The 21,039-nt window shown below is 46.2% G+C and overlaps 2 protein-coding genes across 3 annotated transcripts in view; both read left to right on the plus strand.

Moving 5' to 3' along the window:
* Nucleotides 1-18,843, plus strand: TBC1D13 (TBC1 domain family member 13). 2 transcript variants are annotated; one of them, XM_024192982.2, is made up of 12 exons: nucleotides 1-42; nucleotides 1,327-1,400; nucleotides 2,389-2,429; nucleotides 2,965-3,026; nucleotides 3,383-3,482; nucleotides 5,528-5,610; nucleotides 5,783-5,942; nucleotides 8,287-8,497; nucleotides 9,248-9,411; nucleotides 11,290-11,450; nucleotides 11,829-11,886; nucleotides 13,301-18,843. In XM_024192982.2, the coding sequence occupies exons 1-12, from the start codon at nucleotides 20-22 to the stop codon at nucleotides 13,406-13,408; spliced, it is 1,245 nt and encodes a 414-aa protein (XP_024048750.1). In that variant the 5' UTR covers nucleotides 1-19; the 3' UTR covers nucleotides 13,409-18,843. The 2 variants fall into 2 exon arrangements, with proteins under 2 accessions (XP_024048750.1, XP_024048751.1); XM_024192983.1 differs by having other exon boundaries at nucleotides 12,892-13,393.
* A 1,320-nt stretch (nucleotides 18,844-20,163) lies between these two features.
* The window catches only part of ENDOG (endonuclease G), a 7,483-nt gene continuing 6,607 nt past the window's right edge, over nucleotides 20,164-21,039 (plus strand). Inside the window, exon 1 of the mRNA XM_024192986.3 lies at nucleotides 20,164-20,882. Within this exon, the coding sequence (XP_024048754.2) occupies nucleotides 20,367-20,882 (516 nt within the window). The 5' untranslated portion in view covers nucleotides 20,164-20,366. The remainder of the gene's footprint in view (nucleotides 20,883-21,039) is intronic.

The raw sequence follows: 21,039 nt of genomic DNA on the forward strand, positions 1-21,039 counted from the left end.
GGGGGACCGGGAAGTCACCATGTCGAGTCTGCACAAGAGCAGGTGGGGGGCCGGGGCCCGCCTTCCCCCATCCCCGGGTAGGGCCGGGGCCCGAGGAACCCCTGGGGGGCGGGGTCCGGCCCCGAAAGCGGCCCCCTCCCGGAGCGAGGGGCTCTTCCGCCGGGCCCCTCCTTTCCCTGGACGCTGGTGTCCCCCCCCCAGCCCGCCCCCTCCCCCGGCACATCCTCCCAGTCGAGGGGGCGCCCCATAACTGAGCCCTGGGGCAGGCGTGTTCTGGTCCCTGCACCCTCCTGCGGGGGAGGGGCTGGTACAGCCAGGGGGAGGCTGCTGTGGGTAAGACCCCCCCCCATCTCCCCTGTCTCCGAGGGGGGTCTCTGCTTGCGGTTGGCGGCTTTCAGCAGGGGGTGGGCTGAGGAGTGAGATGCTGGGGTGGCTTCTCGGGGGGGGGCACTTCAGAAAAACGGGCGGGGGTGTATGCGTCAAAGTGGCGTCAGCATATAGACCTGTTATATTTGATTCTGGTCTGCCAAGTCCGGGTGGATGAAATGGGGCCGTTGGGGTGCCCCATAACAAATGATGTTCCTGCATAGGGCAAAATATCTGAACCAGAGCACAGCGTTACAGCCCATTTGTGATGCGTGGCTCTGCCTTTAACGGAAGTACAGGCTTTCTCCTCTTTGAGTGCAGCTTCACTAATGCAGTGTTGTGGAAATGCTGGCACCAAAAATTAGGGGGTTTGAGGCTTATTCAAAGGTTCCTTAAAGCTGGAGTGTCCCAGCCTTTCAGTATCGTTGTAAAATGGGAAACTTCAGTACGTAGGGAAAGTCTGAGGTAGGTGCTATTACATACGGTTGTTTGCTTTTGCAATCTGCCTCACTTATTGTACTTGCAACTGAAAAGCAGTTGTGATTAAAAAGTCCTTATCAGAACAAAAGCAAAGTATGTTTTTGTAACTATTTACAATGTATGTCATGTGGTGTAAGTGCCCTTGAAATAAGTAATCTTGAGTGCAAGCTAGGGATGAGATTCTGTCAGTGAGAGACGTCACGAGCCTAAACTCGAGAACTATACAGAGTTTTAATAGTAACTGCCTATTCTGAGTGTCTAGGCAAGTCCTCAGTGTATATCTGTTATGTCTAGCTGTAACAACCAACAGGGACAACATGGTCGGAGCTTTGATGCCTGGCTGGCAGAGATATTTGTGCTGTGATCATTGCAGGAAAGCAAGCTGCAATATAACTCTGATACCTTCACCTAATCACCTGACTCATCCTTGAGTCTGTCATCTTTATATAATTTGTGTGTGTGGCCATACTTCTTTTGTAGGATTGCAGAATTTCAGGATGTCCTTGGGGAACCCAAGATTGTTCTGCAGAAGCTCCGTGAACTCTGCTTTAGTGGTAAGTGACTTCTGCAAAACTTTGTTGCATGGGCCGCCACAAAGCTTCTACAGCAAGAATGTCCAATCCAGGCCTATGTTGACAGTTTGGTAACAGACTTGGTTGTTGCGCCTATTTTGCTGTAATAGATTTGAGCTAGTTGCAGATACTCCTTTCAAGATGGAACACTGAATGATGGGGCCTGTAGTCTCTAGGCCTTGCAGCTGTGTTAAGTATGAAGACAACTGAGACATATGGTTTGTGGGTTGTATTTTAGCCACACTTGGTCTGAAGGTCTGCACTCTGAGGCACTTGATACCGCAATCATGAGTGCGGTGTAATGCCTAGATGGTGGTTCCTGAGATCTTTAACTTGCTTTCATCTAGAGCTGCTACTATCTTTCCAGTGGATAAAAATAATTTGAAATCTTAAGCATAAAATGTCAAACTCCACTAGATGATTAGCTAATGTTAAGTAAGCAAACCTCATCTGTGCTGCCACTAAGTTACCAGTGTCATAAATGTTTAACAAAGCAAGCATGTCACAAACCAAAGACTAATGGATGTGATTAAAAGAGTTACCAACTGTTTGAATGGTTTAGAGGCAATTTTAGCTGTGCAATATATGGTCTCTGAAACCTTCAGATGTGGGCAAAAAACTCTTCTTCCTTCTCTCTCTCTAAAATATCCACTAATTTCTCCACTCAAGACACCATCTGCATATTTCACCGGAAGCAGTCCTTCCTTTGCTCCATGGACCGTATCATTTTTTCCCTTATGCTTAGCCTAGTTGTCTTCTCTTGCAAGAGCCAAATATGCAAGTCACTTTTTACTTGCTGTATTAACTTTTTTTTGGTATGCCCTAGAGCTTCTCAATATCTGTGTAAAACTCCTTGCCAGCTTGAAAAGTGCTGCCCTCCTGTTTGCTTGGTGACATCGGCATAAATGCTGCATAATGCAGTGAAAGGGCTGGGACTAACTTAATTGACTCTGCCTGATGTATTTCACAGGGATTCCTTTTGATGGTGGGCTGCGCTGCCTCTGCTGGAAGGTGGGTTTTGCTTGGGGCTTTTCTTGTCTTCTGTAAGTTACCCTCTGGATTGTTTGATTCTGCAAAGTTTTGTACGTTTAAAAGCAAAACAGATTGGCTTAACACTATCTAAGAAGCTACTATAAATCAACAGCTCTTGGTTGCTGAACAATCAGGGAAATTTATTCTAACTAATCTGAGATGACAGTAACAGACACACTTGTGCGGGGGGAGATCATTTGGGCAGGTTGTTGGGTGGGTCTGTACAGCTTTGGTGCATCTACAGCACCCGCTATTACACCCAGTGGGGTTGAACTACTGGATTTGCTAATTAAGTGGAAGAAATTTGCTATGCCTTTTTGCAGGGTGATGTTAAAATGTATCCTCCAGACACTGATGGCTATAACTTGATAAAGTACCAGTCATTCTTCAGGAAGATTCCATCTTCCTCAATGAGCCAGTTCTAATTCCAGTCACCCCCCCATTTGTTTCACTGAACTTCTAATTGTTAATACCTTCTGCTTCAAGGAGTAATGTGTATGTTCCTTCTGTCCAGATCCTCTTGAACTACCTCCCTGTGGAGAAGGCCTTATGGAGCACCTTGCTGAAGAAGCAGAGGTGATGATCTCTGTACTCTCCAGCCCTAATACCCTTGTGGCGTAGAGGCCCACAGCTTCTTAGCTGTCATTAGCATTTGAAAAAATATTCTGATTTCTAAGGGAGCCTGTAAAATTAGCTACTTTCGTGTGGAAGGAAAAAGTATTGTTCTCCCCTGTTAATTCTGCAGACTGCCCCGGAGGTTAATGTGATGACCTTTCACAGTTGAGCTGGAATTCTCAGTAGAAAAGGTCAAGTGCTCCACGTCTGAGCAGGGGGGGCACAGAGGGACCTGTCTGGGTTCAGGCGGATGTCTTTTTCGTTTTTTGTATTTTATCTTCTGGTTTCTAACATGACTTCCTCCTCTCCTTGTTAAGGGAGCTGTATTCCCAATTCGTGAAGGAAATGATTATTCAGCCTGGGATAGCCAAAGCCAACCTTGGTGTCTCCAGGGAGGATGTGACCTTAGAGGACCACGTAAGTATAGTTTGGTCTTCATGCGGAGGGGAGTTCTTGTAAGTTTCAAACTGATCTTGGGGTGATCCTTGGTGATCCTTCCTGCTGGCTTAATAGAATAAAATATTTTGAGAACCTAGGAATGGGGCGCTGAACCCTTATGACGGTGTCTGGCTCAGTGACTTCCAGACTGAAAAAAGCTGTAAAATACTGTCCTAGGGTAACTTATCCTTTCCTTTTTCCCTTTCCCACTACCATCCTCAATGAGATGCTTGTCCATGCAATAGACTTCAAATGGGAATAAAGGATCAATACGATTAAAGGCTCAATGGAGGGAGGTCACAGCATGGAGCTGCTAGCAAAATGAATCTCTCCATTTAACCTGTGAAATCCTCTCCATGGATAGAAGGCAAAATGGGCCAGTCTGAAACCAGAGTATAAGAGAAGCAGCATTGGCTAGTGGTTAGACTACTAGCCAATTGGGAATCAGAAGACTTTTATTCCCAGCTCTGCCACTGATTTGCTGTGTGACTCTGGTGGTCACGTCGTCTCTCTGTTCCTCAGTTTCCCCTCTGTAAAATTGGATTAACAGTAATCCCCTTGGAAAAGTGCTTTGAGAGCCACTTATGAAAAGGGTTATTACACTGAAGGATTTTTTTTTTTTTTAAAGTGGTCAGAGGAAAGTGCAAAGTGGGGTAACTGCTCACACACCTCTTCTCCTACCCCAGCCTCTCCTGTTAGTAGCCAGTCATCTGTGTCAGTTTGATCTTTGGAAGGGTTCATACTGTGCCTGGCACAATGGTTCCCAAACTAGGGGTGCGGCTTGTTCAGGGTAAGCTCCGGCGGGCTAGGCCGGTTTGTTTACCTGCCGCGTCTGCAGGTTCATCCGATCGCAGCTCCCAGTGGCCGCGGTTCGCTGTTCTCAGCCAACGGGAGCTGCAGGAAGCGGTGCAGGCCGAGGGATGTGCTGGCCACCGCTTCCCGCAGCCCCCATTGGCCTGGAGCGGTGAACCGCAACCACTGGGAGCTGCGATCGGACGAACCTGCAGACGCGGCAGGTAAACAAACTGACCCAGCCCGCCAGGGGCTTACCCTGAACAAGCCGCGCCCCTAGTTTGGGAACCCTGGCCTGCCATGTCTGTGACACTCTGAGCTTTAACTTATTTGTTACTAGAACAGGAGTACTTGTGGCACCTTAGAGACTAACAAATTTGTTAGTCTCTAAGGTGCCACAAGTACTCCTGTTGTTTTTGCGGATACAGACTAACACGGCTGCTACTCTGAAACCTGTCATTATTTGTTACTGTGACCTTTGACGTTCTTGGAATGTTTGCTTTTTTTTGTGTGTGATATTTTTTTCCCATCACTCAAATGCCTTTCAGATGAGTATTACATTCCATTAGAACAGTTTTGGAAAGTCCTGTATCTGAGCTTGTCTTATGTGTATGTTGTGATTTCCTATGCTTAGTCTATTCCACACTTCCCTGGTCTTGGGTAAACTTGCATCAGCTAAACTTTGCACTATTCCACCCAAGCTGGTAATGTTTCGTCAGGCTTCTCGGAGTTCAGATAATCATTACACTGTTATCACTGTGTTAACTATGCAGTGCACATATACAGTGACAGTACCTCTTGTAGCGGTTAATATGGAAAATCTCCCTCACACTGATTGGGGCTGTAACCAGAATTCCTGTTAACACAGGTTAGTGAAGCCTGACTGCAGCAGCGAATCCACTAAGACAGATGAGAATGGATTTGCGAGAGTCTGCTCATACTGCTCTGCAGTGGTTGAAAGTAACCACATAGTCTTCACTGGCCTACCAGATGTGTGCTGACTCATTTGAGGTGGGCCAGTGCCCATAAAGTGTCAGCTGCCCAGAGAAAGCACTCCCATCTGTCTAGCAAATCAGGCTTTAAACATGGCTCTCGCTAGAAAGGCAATAGCACAATTTTCCTGATCAGTGTAGGCAGAGCCAAAAGGCCTCACCTCAGTTTTCAGCAGTGACAGGCTCGTTTGTCAGTAAAAGATGAACTTACCATGTTTTATGTGATGTCTTTTTGTGCAGCCACTCAATCCGAACCCAGACAGCCGATGGAACACTTACTTCAAGGACAACGAAGTGCTGCTGCAGATAGACAAGGATGTCAGGTGTGTGTAAATATCTGGTCTCTCTAGAGGGGAGGAATAACAGTGCAGTTTACGTACTCGCTGCATCAGGAATACAGAATATTTCATGTTATCAAGCCCCTTCTGTTTCACATGGCACCCCTCTGCATCTAAAGATCCCATTTAATTTGGTTTCCATTTTTTTCCACCCCAGGAGGCTGTACCCTGATATGGCATTCTTCCAGCGCCCAACTGACTACCCTTGCTTGCTAATCCTGGACCCCCAGAATGAGTTTGAGACTCTCCGCAAGCGGGTGGAACAGACGACACTCAAGTCACAGACAGTGGCACGAAATCGGAGTGGAGTCACAAATGTAAGATCTGGCAAGGAGCTTTCCCTGTGCTTCTGGGATGTGGGATGAGCATGTTGTGTTGGGGGAAGGTGCGTGCACTTCTGTGGCACACTTGCCAAGATGGTTGCCAGGCTAGCTTGTTAAAGATACTCTGCAGTTCTTCCTTACGCCACCTCCACATATGGTGTGGGTTCTTGTATTCCTGCCGGAGGGTGTTGCTTCTCCCCTTTCTCCAGAGGGATGGGCTTGACTGAAGAACACTTTTTTGATAAAGTTCTACAGCTTCAAGTCTCTCTCACTTCCTACCTGCAGAGAGAGGCTAAAATCACCCTGGTTTGTGGACAGGGTGCTAACAGTTACACGTCAAGTTGGTCCTGTCTGTAACTGCAACAAATGTCACAAGCTCAACAGTGACCCTAGATGAGTCCCCCATATTCACTCACAAGGAAGAGTACACATGGATAGCATACAGTTCCAGGCAAGGAAGGGTGTCACTGAGACATGGAGAACTTGAACTGTTCTCTAGGTGGAAAGGAATTCTCCTTTCTCTGTGTGTTGAGCTCCTGAAATTTCTTGCTCACCCAACAGGTTTTATTTCTCTTTTTATTGATTACATTGGTTCTTCTGTACTGTGCTGTTCGGCATGTTTGACAACACAAAGGGAATTGAAGGTCGATGTGCTGCTTTCTCTTGAATTGGTTTTTGTTCTGGCTTCTGTTGGAACAGAATCTTTTCTGTTGAGTTCACTGTGCTCCAGGGGAAGTGTTCACAGCTCTTGCCTCTGATTTATGTGTTTCCCTGGATAGGCTCTAAGGGACCAGAGGGTTTAATAACAGAGGACAAATTGATCTAGTCTCCCAGAGCCTGAGATGTAACAAGCTGATACGATGCATATACTTGAGACAGCATTGTAGTCAGCTGCCATTTATCTCCCTTATTCTCTTCTGAGTGCAAACATCACTCATAAGAACATAAGAGCAGCCAGATTGGGTCAAACCATAGTCCATCTTTCCCAATATCCTGTCTCTGACAGTGGCCCATACCAGAGGTTCAGAGGGAGTGTACAGAACAGGGCAATTATGGAGTGAGCCACTCCTGTCTTCTACTCCCGGCTTCTAGTAGTCGGAGGTTTAGGGTCACTCTGAGCATGGGGTTGCATCCCTGACTATCTTGGCTAACAGCCACTGATGGACTTATCCTCCCTGAACTTGTCCAGTTCTTTTTTTTAACCCGTTTATGCTTTTGGGCAGGACAACATCCCCAGTTAGTTGTGTGGAAAGTATTACTTCTTGTTTGTATTAAATCTTCTGCCTGTTCATTTAATTTGATGACCCCTGGTTTTTGTATTGTGGGGAAGGGTAAATAACACTTCTCTATTCATTTTTTCCATACTATTTGTGATTTTTATAGACCTCGATCATCTCCATTTATAGCTTTTGTTTTTTGTTTTAAGCTGAACAGCTCTAATGTTTTTAGTCTGTCCTTGTATGGAACTCAATTTATACCCTTGATCATCTTTGTTGCCCTTTGTACCTTTTGCAATTCCACTATATCCTTTCTGAGATGGGGCAAACAGAACTGGAGACAGTATTCAAGGTATGGCACATAATGGATTTATAGTGTCATTATGATATTTTCTGTCTCTTTCTATCCTTTTCCTAATAGTTCCTAAAATATTGTTAGCCTTTTTGACCACTGCTGTGTGTCGAGGGGAAGCTTTCAGAGAACTAATTGCAGTAACTCCCAAGATCTTTCTTGGGTGGACACAGCTAATTTAGAATCCATCATTGTGTGTGTGTGTGTGTGTGTGTATAGATATAGATATAGTTGGGGTTATTATTTTTTCCAAATATGCATTACTTTGCATTTATTAACATTGACTTTCATCTGCCATTTTGTTGCCCCATCACCCATGCTCATACCTGCCTTGCGCTGCTTTCCCTACATGGATGCTGCACTTCCCAGCATCATTCTAGAACAGATACAATAGCACTAGTGACTGATGAATACCTTGCTAATGTGACAGATCACTTCTCTTCCTGCCTCTCTAATGTAGCAGTCTTCTCTTACATGGACATTGAGCTTGTGTTTTTGATTCAGGGTAGGTGTCCACTGCTGAATTAGCTTATTTGTTCTTGGAAAAGACTTGCCAGCCTGGCTTCCTTTGTATTTTATGGCAGTAAGTCTTACAACTGACTGGGCCACCGTCTGGATTTAAGGATTAATTACTGCCTGGAAAGGGCATTTGCTGTTATCTGGGGGCGCAGAGTGCCTGAAGTTAAATTCCTGCTCCATGGAAAACTTATTGCCTATACAAATTGGGTCCCCAGAATAATTTTTCTTATGTGTTTACCTTACCCTTCAGGTGAGTTCCCCTCTTAAAACATCTGCTCCGAATTCATTGAGTGAGTATGAAGTTCTGCCTAATGGTTGCGAAGCTCACTGGGAAGTGGTAGAACGAATCCTGTTCATCTACGCCAAGCTGAATCCTGGGATCGCATATGTCCAGGGGATGAATGAAATAGTGGGGCCTCTTTACTATACCTTTGCTACAGATCCCAACAGTGACTGGAAAGGTAAGCAGTTAGAGTGCCTGAGTGACTTACACCATTCCTGGCAGCAGTTGTTGCAAGGAATGGTTATCAGAGCAGCTGTGGAGGAGACTTGGCAGGCTCTCCCCATACCAGGTCCCTGATGAAAGGGGGTGGTTCTGAGAGAGTGCTTGAAAAGAGCTTCCTGGGAAATACGGGAATCCTCTCGGATGCACTTCTGTGACAGCTTGGGAAATCTGGCTGTCGAAAACGTATGAATTCTGGTTTTATGAACTGTCATTATGCTCCATGTACATCAGATCAGCCATTTCCTAACGGGGACTTTCAGGTGCTTCACAGACCCTACCTAGAAAGCTGTTAAAGGAACATGCAGACTCATTAACATTTACTATGGCCTTACAATGAGTTAGCTATAGGGATTGGCTGAACTGTAAGAAACCAGTTTTTCCAGTGGGTAGTAATCAAGCAACAGATCACCTGAGGGGACATGGAGGGGCTGATCAGGAAGGTCACATGACAAGGTACTGGAAGGCTTGAGAGAGCCGATTCTAGCTTTCAGGAGGTAGGCAATTGGACTGCAGGGTCCATGCTGCTAAGAAAGGTGTTAGACATGGGGTCTGTAATGGAGTGTGTGCCTGCTCAGTCCTAGCAAGCCAAGAACACGTGGGACCCAGTACCACAGGCTGGTTAGTTAGTGTCTAGCAGGGGAAACTTATCAAGGTTGCAACAGCTTCCTTCCGCACTTCTGTTATCGCTCCTATGTGTCTTTTTCAGAACATGCAGAAGCAGATACATTTTTCTGCTTCACCAACCTAATGGCTGAGATCCGGGACAACTTCATTAAGAGCCTGGATGATTCTCAGTGTGGCATCACCTACAAGATGGAGAAGGTTTACTCCACCCTGAAGGAGAAGGATGTGGAGCTGTACTTGAAACTGGTGAGGCGTTAGACATTCATCTTGCACCCCTCATTGGAACGAGGAATAAGATGGGTGGTGGATCTTTGTCCTATTTCCAGACAGAACTTGCTCTCTGTCTTATTTTGTAACAGTGCCCAGGTAGTACAGTGAGGGCTGCTTAGAAGTGGTTTGATGCAACTAAAGAGCTTTTGTTCTCAGGGATAGGCTGTCTTGAGAGTGATGCAGGGTTGAGTATCTACAGGACAAACTGCTCTTGCCACATTGAGCATCTAGCCCAGGTTATATTGATGTAGCAAATACTTTGTCCTCTTTTTAGAGGTGGAAATCTGTAACTTATTTACTCTAAAGCTGCTAACTGGGGCAGAAAGAGGTGATTTGCCCAATGTCTCTGGCCATCTGGGTCAATGGCTTAGCTGGGAGTGGTGAAACTCAAGATCTCTTGAGTCTCTGGACTCTGCTTTTGTCGTTAGGCCAAACACACATGCTCTTGCAAAGTTCCTTTTCAACCTGGAATTAGTTTTTTTCCCAGGGGGAACAAATTCCTGTACTTTACCTCCATTGCGGTCATATGTCCCAATAGCGTTCACTTCATAAATTACAGTGAAAAATTATGGCAGCTCAATGATAAATCAAAACTTGGTAATAGTAATGCCATCCTGTATATGTAATGTTTCCTTCCTGTAGCTCCCTTCCTCCAAGGATCTCAAAACTCTCTGCAAGCTCCTCCTAACACTCCTGTGAGGTGGATAGAGGCGGTTGCAGGTCTTATGGAATGCAGCAGTTGTCTAACAGTACAACAATGCAACACAAGTTTAGGAAGGAAAGTGTAGAATATTGTTTCTAAATGAAACTGCAGGGAGAACTTATGGGAGGCAGAATGTAGTTATGAGAGTTGGAATCTGGTGAATATTAGGCTTCAGCTTTGTGTGTGTGTGTGTGTGTGTGTGTGTGTGTGTGTGTTTAAAAAAAAAAAAATCTTAATGACTTCAAGTGGTCGTACTCTGTCTTCTGTCAGCACATTGTCACACTCCACCATGCTGGTTCAGGGGGAAGAGTGTCACCTACTTAGTCACTAGCACCACTTCCTGCAGGCCCCCAATAGATGTTCCGTAGAAGTCTCCCATCTGTAGAGCCCTGCAAACTTGCAGATATCTGCTTTATATCTGCGGACCATGTTTGCGGATCGCAGATCGATTCGGATCCAAATTTTGTATCTACACAGGACCCTACCTGTAATCTGAATACTGAACTGGCTTGATCTTTCTACTGTGGTCCATATATTTCACAAATTAAGCAAGTAGCTAAAAGCTTTGAGTTTCAGTCTATTGGCTGCCAGTATAAACTGTGTCTGGAGAACTCTGGTCTGTGTGATTTTTATGCTAACCTTCCAATAGCCTTCTAATCACTAGGGGATTTTTAGTCATTGAAAGGAGAGGAAGTACTTCTGATCTAAACCCTTAGGAGAAATGAGGGCTGTGGGGCTTTTTTTTTTTTTAAAGGAGAAATGAAATTGAATTAGCTTAAATGCCGGAATTGCAATTTATGAAAGTAACAGTTCCTGCGTTCCATGACTTAGAAACCTGGGCATGATTCCTGCTATCTGAGCCGTAGACACGTGTATGGAGAGGTGTCCTTCAGAGCACTGTAATTTGAGGGGGTGGTTTTATGGAGAGGCTTTGAAAGGAGACATGGCATAGTATCTCATAGCATGAGGCTATCAAGAGACTTTGAAACAGAGAGGTGTAACTGTAGGAACAGGCAGACTTCTCCATATTGCACTGCAGGACACTAGCCTATAACCAGGTTACTAAGAGGATGCCAAGGAGGCAGTGAACATCCATCTTTCTTTTCCAGTTCACTACAAGCAATTAATTACTGACTCTGTCTATCCAAAAGCAAGAGCAGAACATCAAGCCCCAGTTCTTCGCCTTCCGTTGGCTGACGCTGCTGCTGTCCCAAGAGTTCCTGTTGCCAGACGTCATCCGTATCTGGGATTCTCTCTTTGCCGATGACAACCGCTTTGATTTTCTATTGCTTGTCTGTTGCGCCATGTTGACGTGAGTGCTGTGACAGCTGATGCTGAGGATGTTGACTCTAGTGTGCTCTCCCCTGCCCCACAATTCACAGCTTGTTTCCTAAAGCTCAGTCTCCCCTATGCTGGGTAATGTAAATATGGGCTGTGTGTTCCTCCACTCCATTCTCTGCTTGAATCCACAGATATAGGTGTCTCTCTTGCACGCAAGAGACATGCGAAGGGGGCTCTGGTGAAAGGATGTAGCCATTCCTTCCACAATGGCAAAAGAAACAGGGCTCTTAAGGAAGGGTGGGAGGCATGTGGTGAGCCGTACGCACCTTAGTGACTGACTTTTGGGATGTTTTTGGACAAGGTACTAAAGAGGCAAAAAGTACTTGGATTAACATACTCTCTCTTTCAGACTAATCCGAGATCAATTACTGGAAGGGGACTTCACTCTGAACATGAGGCTGCTACAAGTAAGTACTAAAATACATCAGGAATGGGGAGGAGATGGAAGAACTCTTTTAAATAGGAGATTGTCCTCTTGTACAATACTTGGATATGATACAGGCAGCCCTTCTGGAATATAGTTACCAACCCTCTGCTGATCATAATGAAACCATTTGTTTGAAAAATCTAAACACTTAAGAAACTTCATGGTGTGGTATAAGATCAAGCATTAACTTCTACTGCATGCTTCCTTTAATTGGAAAATCCAGTGAAGCCACTCCTGGCCAATAACTCTTAATAACAATACTTCTGTTTACTGGCTGTGCCTTTCAGGTGTTTAGGCTTCTTGGGATCAGTCTGCTGCTGCTTCTGACTGTTTGCTCCTCTAACAGCAGCCTTTGCCTCCATAGCTGATTTGCAGAAAGTGGCTGTATGGCTACCTGTTCCTGGCTGTTAATTTGCTCTTTCAACTCCAGTTATAAATGCTGGACATCTTGCCACTAGCAGTAGGCTCAGTCCCTGCCCCAGAATAGAGGATTCCTTCTCCTAACTCCTTGGTCAGTCTAGTAACATGCTAGGCCCATCAGCTGCTCAGAGAGCAGCATTACTTTTAAAATGTTGTCTCTTAATTAGGAGTCCCTCAAAAGAGGATGAAAGGCCATGTGTTGGAGGGGTCCTGATTAAGAGAATTCTAATGTATTACATACAATAAAATATTATTTTGGATCCTTGCATCCTTAATACAGACTTCCATAATGGAGCTAGTCATTGCATAAAGCCAACTTAACCCCACATTCAGGACTACCAAAATAATCTAATGTCCTGTAGGTTGTACAAGACTGATCAGTTACAAAACATAGAAGGAAATTGTTTACTCCAGGTGACTTTAACTATGGAGGTAACATCTAATTTATAAACACCAGGGCATCCATTGGGCTGGCCAATGACATTGCAGAGAGTCTTTGCCCTGTTAAAAGGGAGAATAGGTGCAACGAACATTAAGAAAATAAATCAATCCCTTTTTAATGCAGGATTATCCCATCTCTGATGTACGCCTGATTCTGAAGAAAGCGAAGGAGCTTCAGGACTCCAAATAGTCCATAGGCCTGGCAGTGTGCGTGAGAGAAACTGTGCAGTAGTGTATCCTAGGAGACTCCTTCCTATATGTGGTGCGTCGTCAGAGCTCCTACAATCTCTGCTGGGCATTTGGTTTTGTGTTCCAGTAATTGGCCTTCTTGAAGACTTCCTTCTACTCTATTAGGTCAAGGACTGCCTATTTCCCCAGCTAGTCAGGTCCTGCACTCCGGGTTTTCCTAATCTCAAACAACTCCACACTGCCTGAACAGTGCTTTGTATTTTTTTAATGACTAAGTTTGGGAAGATGGAAATTGTTTAGCTACATATCTCTAAGTCTTATGAAATGAACTTTTGTGATCATAGCATTATGGAAGCATGTGCTCATGCACAGGAACTTCTGCATTAGGGGAAGGGACAGGCTGGGACCAGTGGGATTTCGGTGAGTATAGAGAGAAGAACGTCTCCATGTAAATACAACATGTCACTTTGACGTCCTGCATCCGGCTGGTTTGAGTAGCTGCTGGATTTTGTTCCTTTCTGTCTGCATCTTACCATCTCTTTTGGGTGCACAAAAAAAGTCCAGTTTCCTCCTGGTGAGTGGCAGATGTGGATTCAAAACAGCAGAGTCTCTTCCATGGGAAAGAGACTTTAAAAAGCTGGGATGGGAGAATGCTATTGCCGCTGGCTGCTTTGTGCAGTGAGATTATTTGCTCTCCAGTAGAGTCTGCCCCAGGATTGCCTTATCAAGGAGTTGTCTCCTTGGTGCTGAGTTTACTTGGAAGTTGGAACTAGATTTGTGGTTTTAATCAGTGTAGTTCAAATAAGTCAAACAAGCCTTATGTTACAGCCTTAGAGCAGGGTCCCTGCTGCTGCTGAGACTGCTCGTCTTGAGCTGTGTTCAGTGCCGCTTCTATGGATCATGCTTCACCCTAATTCAAAGGCAGATATCTAACTTCAAGCAGGCTCATGAAGTACAAGGGAAAGGCCTCCAGTCCTGTGCTGCAAACATAGGTGTCTTCAGAGGAGACTTATTAATAGGGATAATAATGGTTTTGCTCTTAAACTGTTTTTGAATAATATTACCCAGAACACTCCAAGCCTTCTATCTAAACCTGGATAAGCTCTAGTCACGTAATCTTCATGTTGTCCTGTGGTACTCTTTGCTGGGAAGTGACTCAAACTCACAGATCAGATTAACATCAAGCCAATCTCTGGATGTGATCTACTGGAGCAATTCAGTGGGAATACCTGGTCCCTTGTGAGAATCCCCTTCCCTATGGGCAGTTCCTAAAGGAGGGAGAGCCATGTGCTGTGGGGACAGTAATACAGAGGGGGATATTTATTAATGTACTCCATTCAGATACAAAGGATCCGGCCAGGTCTGCATAAATTGAGATTAGTATAGGGTAACCTGTAGCCTGCAAGTAGTGTTGGAATGATCGGAACTCCTGACCCACAGTTCGAGTCAGGGTGATGGCTATGGAAAAAACTTGAGTAGCTGAATATTCCAGCTGCTGCAAGAGCTCCCAAGCAAATGCTAACAGGAGGTGCTTTACTCTCCCCGTTAGTGAAGTGCTGGATCGTCTCTGCATAGCTGTTAATGTGGGACTGTTCTGTATTTATTTAAGTGTTTTGCATTATGTCTCTTTTATTAGAGGTCAATTTTTGTGCTTTCTCAGAGGTCTGCTCACCCTGCTGATGAGACCTAGTAGCAGACTAGCCATAATTGTACCATAACTGGGGGGTTGTCAGCCTTCAGATGTCAGGTTCATGCTGTGTTCCAACTCCTAAAGACTGGTCAAAGTTCTGTGTAGCTTAGTGAATTTCTAGAGGGACAGTTTATGTTGGTGTTGGGGCTGCTAGCAGCTCTGATAGTGCCTGACATTTTTACTCTCGTACTCCTGTGCTGCTTCGGAGTAGCAGTTTCTGTGAACCAGAATAAATGTGCCAGTAAAAAGGATGCAGCAGAGTCTTTCTGCTTGGAGGTGGAGGTGGAATTTTAAACAAAGTGGTTGATGGCCTCCCCTTTTACTGAAATCCTTCCTATGGGATAGACTCTTTCCCATAAGAAACGGGGCGGTTGAGAGAATACCATAGCTCTCACAGTTTACGAGCAACGACGGCTGCTCCCCATGCCTTTTAATGACTGTCTCTGTTGGGCAGTGGCTGTTCCAAGAGAACATGTGATCCATCTACTGAGCTCCCCTGTGCTAGAGAGGCCAGTACTAACTAGCCTTTTGTAATTGTAAAGACTATTGCTGCACACAGGCATCGAACTGGATGATCAGGCCCTTCGGCAAAACTCCCTCTGGAATCATTGAGGCTTGCCTGAATAAGGACTGTAGCATTGAACCCCAAAAGTGGAAAACTTATCCAAAATGCTCTGGCTTCAGAACTGCACAAGATGTCCTCCATTAAAAGTCCACCCCCTCCCCCGCCCCAATCATTTATTTATCTGAAGCTTACACATGGTCTTTTGAAATGTTTCATGGTACCTGGGCTGTGTGGATCACACTTGCCTTAAAAGGAATTCCCCCCCCCCCCTCCACGTCAATATGGTGATAGTCATGGAGTGTAACTTGTTTCTTTTAATAGTAGATGAATAATGGTGGTAGTCAGAAGAGAAAAATCTTTAATACACTCTGAAATGCTATGTAGGTTTCTTTACAATACATTCATTTGCGATATCATAAATTAGGTCTAAAAGTTAAACTTGTGGGTAGATTGTTTTTCAGTGCACGTGTTAAATAGAAACCCTTTACAACTGTAGGGGAAGTGAGAATTTATTAAGTTTCCTCTTTGGATTTAAATATTCCCCTGCTGTGTCTGCAACTCAAATGTTGCAGCACTTTGTTGGTGTATGAGAACTTGAAAGTGACTTTGACTATCCTCTCTGCTTATTCATTCTGAAGGAAGTGAAGAAAGCAGGTGAATGGCATGAGTGGTGAAGAGTTGATCTGTTAAAAATTTCAGATGGTTGTCAAGGAAATGTCTTTTAAACCTGACCACGTCATTTTTAAAGAAGGGAACTAAAAAAAATCAAATGGTAACCTGGTTTAGGGCCAAAGCCAAATTCTGCTGAAATCAATCGAGTCTTCCTGTTGGGAGCTGGATCAGATGTTTAAGGAACAGCACCACAGACATGAGTGAAGAGGCCTGGAACTGATTCAGTTGTGTAGCCTTCTCCATTGCTGTATGAGATACTTGATTTTGGGTCTTGCTGCTGTCTTCAATCTCCCAGCTGGCTGGGATGCACTGCTTAGGACCGTGTTGTAGAGTCACCACACAAATCCTGTCCATTCATCTTAAGGAGGGACGAGTGGTTCTAAATGGAAATCTCTGGATTGGAGTGGTGGCTGTCACTGAGGATGAGAACGGAGAGCCTCACCTTTCAGTAAAGGGTTACAAATGGCACCCCAGCAGAAAACCAATGGCAGAGATGCACCTTAGATGTCTCCCTCAGAAGAAGCTTGTGGCTGTCAGCCCAGACTCCTTAGTTTTTGCTGCTCGTTTTGATTAAACTCCATTTTTGGGGGTCTCCTCCTGTTTGAACATCATAGGGCTAGAAGGTTTTATTTATGATGGCTTAGTGAGTTGGAGCTGAACGTCTGTAAATGAAGGAGATGTTCTCTAGTTGACAGTGAAACAAAAGGTGTGACAGCATAGAAGATGTGGGGAGGAGAATGAGGGGCGCTCCCATTGTAGTTCCAAAGTCAAGACTAGAGAATGTGTAACACATTCTGATACAATTTGTGAGGCTGTTTCTTTGTTTCCTACTTGAAAAGGCCTCTCTTCATTAGTAACCATATCCCTTATTATTCTTTTAAAACTGTGGGCGGTGAAGGGTTTGCTGTGTTGATATTTGAAGGGAGGGAGGCTGTTTAAAGGACTCATTAATTTTTTCCAGTGATACTCTGAGGTTATAAAAACAGCTGACTCATTGTAGTATGGGACTTATTGTCCGCTTTATGGAGCAAACGAACACTATTAGTTGGGAGGAAAAAATGTAACTGGGAACCTACTGTCAGCCCTTCTGATTAGTTACCCTAACCCTCATTCCTCAAATCATTTTAAAGCTGGACAGTATTAACTAGCCCATTGTCTGGTATCTTTGTGCATATAGTGGCTGCCACAGACCTATGGGATAGGAGAAATCTGAGGTGGGATTCATGTCTCCATAGCCTTCTCTGTGACAGGAGCAGCTGTAAGAATTTTAATGCATAGTTGCTCTTTCTTGAAGTGCTGGGGTGTGTGTGTGGGGGGGGGAGCCAAATACACAAGTGGAGATTTAAATACCTTAATCACTGAATTCATTAGCTGCTCACTGTATACAAATAACTCATCAAGAGCAGGATCATTGCCACTTTGGTTGAAGCTTTTCTCCATCAGGAGGAAAGGCAGGAAACTAAGCTGGATGATTCAAGAGATGGGGATTGGTCATAAGGGAGAAGGCCAGCACCCTGTGCCCTCATACCCTCTCCCTGGAATCTTGTAGCCTTGGTAACTGGGAGGAAAAAGGAAATGGGATAGCAAAGAGTATAATCCTGAGGTTGGTCATCTTTGTCAGGGAAAGGTGGAACTGTTTTTTTCAAAGCAAGTGTTGTTGGCTAGATTAACTTGTCGCTGGAGTTTTGAGGTCCAAGCTTGAATTATTTACAGCTCAGCAATGGGTGGAGTGAAAGTCAGAAGCTGCTATAGGTAGCACAGTGGTATTCAGGAGTACAAGGGCTGTTGCTCCTTTTAACTGAGTATTTGGTGACTTTTTGTATGTTTTAGCCATTTAGAACTTTTTTCTAAAATGCCCTTTTGCAAAAGGGCAAATCTGGTGATTTATACAAGTTCAATTTTTTTCCTTTGGCTGTTTAAAAAACAACACACACCTCTCCAAAAAGGTATGGAGAACACATCTGTATGTCATGCTTTTTCCAGTGTTTAAAGTGCTTTTGTTAAACACTATTGATTTTGATGAAGTTCCCTTCAGCTAAACAGAGGGTTTTGTATCGATTGTTATCTGCTATCCATAACAATATGAGACTCCCCCTAGCCACAGACTGTGCTCAGAGTTAAAGCTGCTACATGTGATATATTACAGTATTTCTAAATGCCCTCTTCTATAGTAACTGTGAGGGACGAAACAACATGTGCTAGTTGGATGTCAGTAGAACTAATCTCAGTCCACTGTATTCTGGGAGTCTGTCAGTAGCACAGGGTTCTGCATGTATAAGCTAAATCTACCCACCACCACTGCTTTATTCTTTTTCTTAGCAAGATTATCCTATTTGGCTTGTTACTCTGAGCCTTCCTCTATCTCTTTCTGCAGTACGATGGTATCTAGTGGGATAGGGAGTGGTGGTGGTGTGTTAAAGGAGGTGGTCCAAACTTGAATTCACAAGGCCCAGAGTGTATCCTCTGATTTATCTACAGGGAACATGCTTAGCAGGGAACAAGCATTTGTAGAGAAAGCTGTTGCTTGGCAATATTTCGGAGGCTGCACAAATGTTCCTAACAGGAAGGCCTGCTTAGACCATATTAGCTGCTGAGGGTCACTGACTTTGCAGTACAGATCTAAGCATCACTGTACAAGCCTGGACAGGTAGAAGCGAAAGCTGTTTTTCTGTTCCCCACCCCGAACCCCCAGGACAGTTGCCACAAATCCAGTGGAAGGAACATGCTGGTACCTCTAACTGAAGAAGGGAACAAAAGATCCCTGATATACAATGCCATATTGAAGGCTAGGAGGTGGATCCTTTACAACACAAAACTGGTCCTGCTGTTTATTACCTTTGCTTTTTATTTCTATAACTTCTCCCGTGAACTACAATTATCCATCTGTAATGTCTGTAATTCTTTTTTTCATAAATGCTGTTCTGTTGATTTGTCATAATAAATATTTTTCTTTGCAAATACTGATATGATCTTTTTCTTTCCCACAGTCTCCTTTGACAGTGTCGGTACAAAGAATTGTCTAATGTTTGGGGGGGGGGGGTCAAGCTATTCATGGTGTGAAAGTGGGCTGAAGAAACTGAGGTAGGAAAAGAAACTGTTGTAGTCTGTTTATGCTTTAGGATCTGAGACGGAGAGGAGATGGACTCTAACAGATCTCATCCAGCTCTAGCTACAGGTAATGCATCTTAGGTTCCTTGTAAGAAGTGAAGTTTTCTATACTTGCAGAAAAGAACTTGAGAAACATGCCCAAGTGTATTCCGAATGGGAATAGAGGAGAAGGCTAATCTAAGGAATCCACCATTTATTTTATATCTCCATTTGAACAGGTGTGGTTGTTAGTACTAGTTGTATAGCTGCCTCACTACTGCCTCTAGGTGTGGACTTGGTCTTCTGAACCACTGTACTAAATACTGATTTTTTTTTTTCCCCCCTCAAGCCACTGCAAATGGGTAAAGGGAGGCACAGCTGTGAAATGACTTATACCTAAGGCTACGACTTAGTCACGGATTCCGTGACTTTACCGGGCCTCAGTGCCTTCTTCAGCTGTCAGTGGCTGAAGCCAGGGCTGGAGGCGTCCCCCTCGCAGCTTCCCAGAGCTATGTACCCCCCCATCCTCCCCCTGCAGCTGGGGCTGTGTGCTTGGAGCTGGAATTCTGTGCCCCGCAGCTGTGGCCAACTCTGGAGTGTGGGACTACATGCCCCAACTGTGGCTGCTGGAGCCAGGGGAGGCTCAGCCTGTCCGTCCCCAGCCTGTCACCCTCCCCGGCCCCCCGTTATTTTTAATAAAGTCACAGCCCGGACAGGTCATGGGCCCCCCCTGAAATGTTGTTTATTGCCCATGACCTGCGCGTGACTTTCACTAGCAATACCTGTGACGGCATCTTAGCCCTGCTCATGCCGAGTCCCAGGCGCCAGTAGGGCCGGGGGGTGGGTGTAGCAGTACGAAATGCAACCCTCCCGTTTTGCAACTGGGTGCGGTTTCTGCCATGCAACGTGGCAGTTTGTGAAACTGTTTGTTAACTTGCTACCGCCTGTCCATGGGGTTGCGAATCAGGAGGGATGGGGTATGTGGTCAAAAACAATCCCGATCTGCTTCCTGACCAGAGTGGCCCCTTTCATTACTGGGCATGCTCAGTTTGAGTGAGCATGCTCAGTACACCCAAGGTAGCAAAACGGGAGCGAGAGCAGTTTGTGGCTCGGATTGTTCCTTATGAGCCCGGCAGGGAGCGCGGGAGCTTCCCGCCCCGCGGTCACTCTTAAGGGGGCGATGCTTCCGCTGGCCCCACCGGGGCCTTAGCGGGCAGGGGCCTTGCACGGGGCCCAGCCGGGTACCGAGTCTAGCCCCGGCCTGCACCCGGCCGTGCAGGCAGCTGCTCCCCTCAAGCCGGCGGCTGCGGCTCCGTGCTCTGGCGGCGGCCCCTTTAAGGGACCGGACGAGGGAAGGTCGCCGCACGGCAGGCAGCAGCGGCGGCGGGGCCCAGCCATGCAGCGTCTCCGGGGCAGCCGGTGGCTGGTGGCCGGGGCCTCCTTGGCCGTGGGGGTGGGGCTGGGCGCGGGGCTGGGGGGCGGGAGGCGGCAGGGCGGCGGCCCGCCCGCGGCGGGGTTGCTGACCCGGCTGCCCGTGGTGCCGGTGGTGGCGGCCGCCGACCTCTCCCCGCCGGTGCCCGGGGGCGCGGCCCGCGGCGAGCTGGCCAAGTACGGGCTGCCGGGGCTGCCGCAGCTGCGGAGCCGCGAGTCCTACGTGCTGTGCTACGACCCGCGGAGCCGCAGCGCCCTCTGGGTGCTGGAGCAGCTGCGCGGGGCGGCGCGGAGCGGCCCCTCCGACCGCGCCGCCTGCGACTTCCAGGAGGACGAGTCGGTGCACGAGTATCACCGGGCCACCAACGCCGACTACCGGGGCAGCGGCTTCGACCGGGGCCACCTGGCGGCCGCCGCCAACCACCGGTGGAGCCAGAAGGCCATGCAGGACACCTTCTACCTCAGCAACGTGGCGCCCCAGGTGAGGAGCCACCGGTAACGACACAAAACACAACCCTCCCGTTTTGCTACTGGGTGCGGTTTCTGCCACACAGCGTGACAGTTTGTTAACTTGCTACCGCCTGTCCATGGGGTTGCAAAACGGGAGGGATGGGGTTTGTGGTGGAAAACACTCACGG

The sequence above is a fragment of the Terrapene carolina genome, unplaced genomic scaffold, assembly GCF_002925995.2.
Source record: "Terrapene carolina triunguis isolate 2854851 unplaced genomic scaffold, T_m_triunguis-2.0 Scaffold238, whole genome shotgun sequence".
Classification (NCBI taxonomy): domain Eukaryota; kingdom Metazoa; phylum Chordata; order Testudines; family Emydidae; genus Terrapene; species Terrapene triunguis.

Bases quoted from the DNA above. Each gene is read 5' to 3' on its own strand.
- TBC1D13 (XM_024192982.2), top strand. From the start codon at position 20: ATGTCGAGTCTGCACAAGAGCAG. The intron at 2,430-2,964 runs GTGGGTTTTGCT...CCTTCTGTCCAG, and splicing joins TGCGCTGCCTCTGCTGGAAG to ATCCTCTTGAACTACCTCCC. The intron at 5,611-5,782 runs GTGTGTGTAAAT...TTTCCACCCCAG, and splicing joins CAGATAGACAAGGATGTCAG to GAGGCTGTACCCTGATATGG.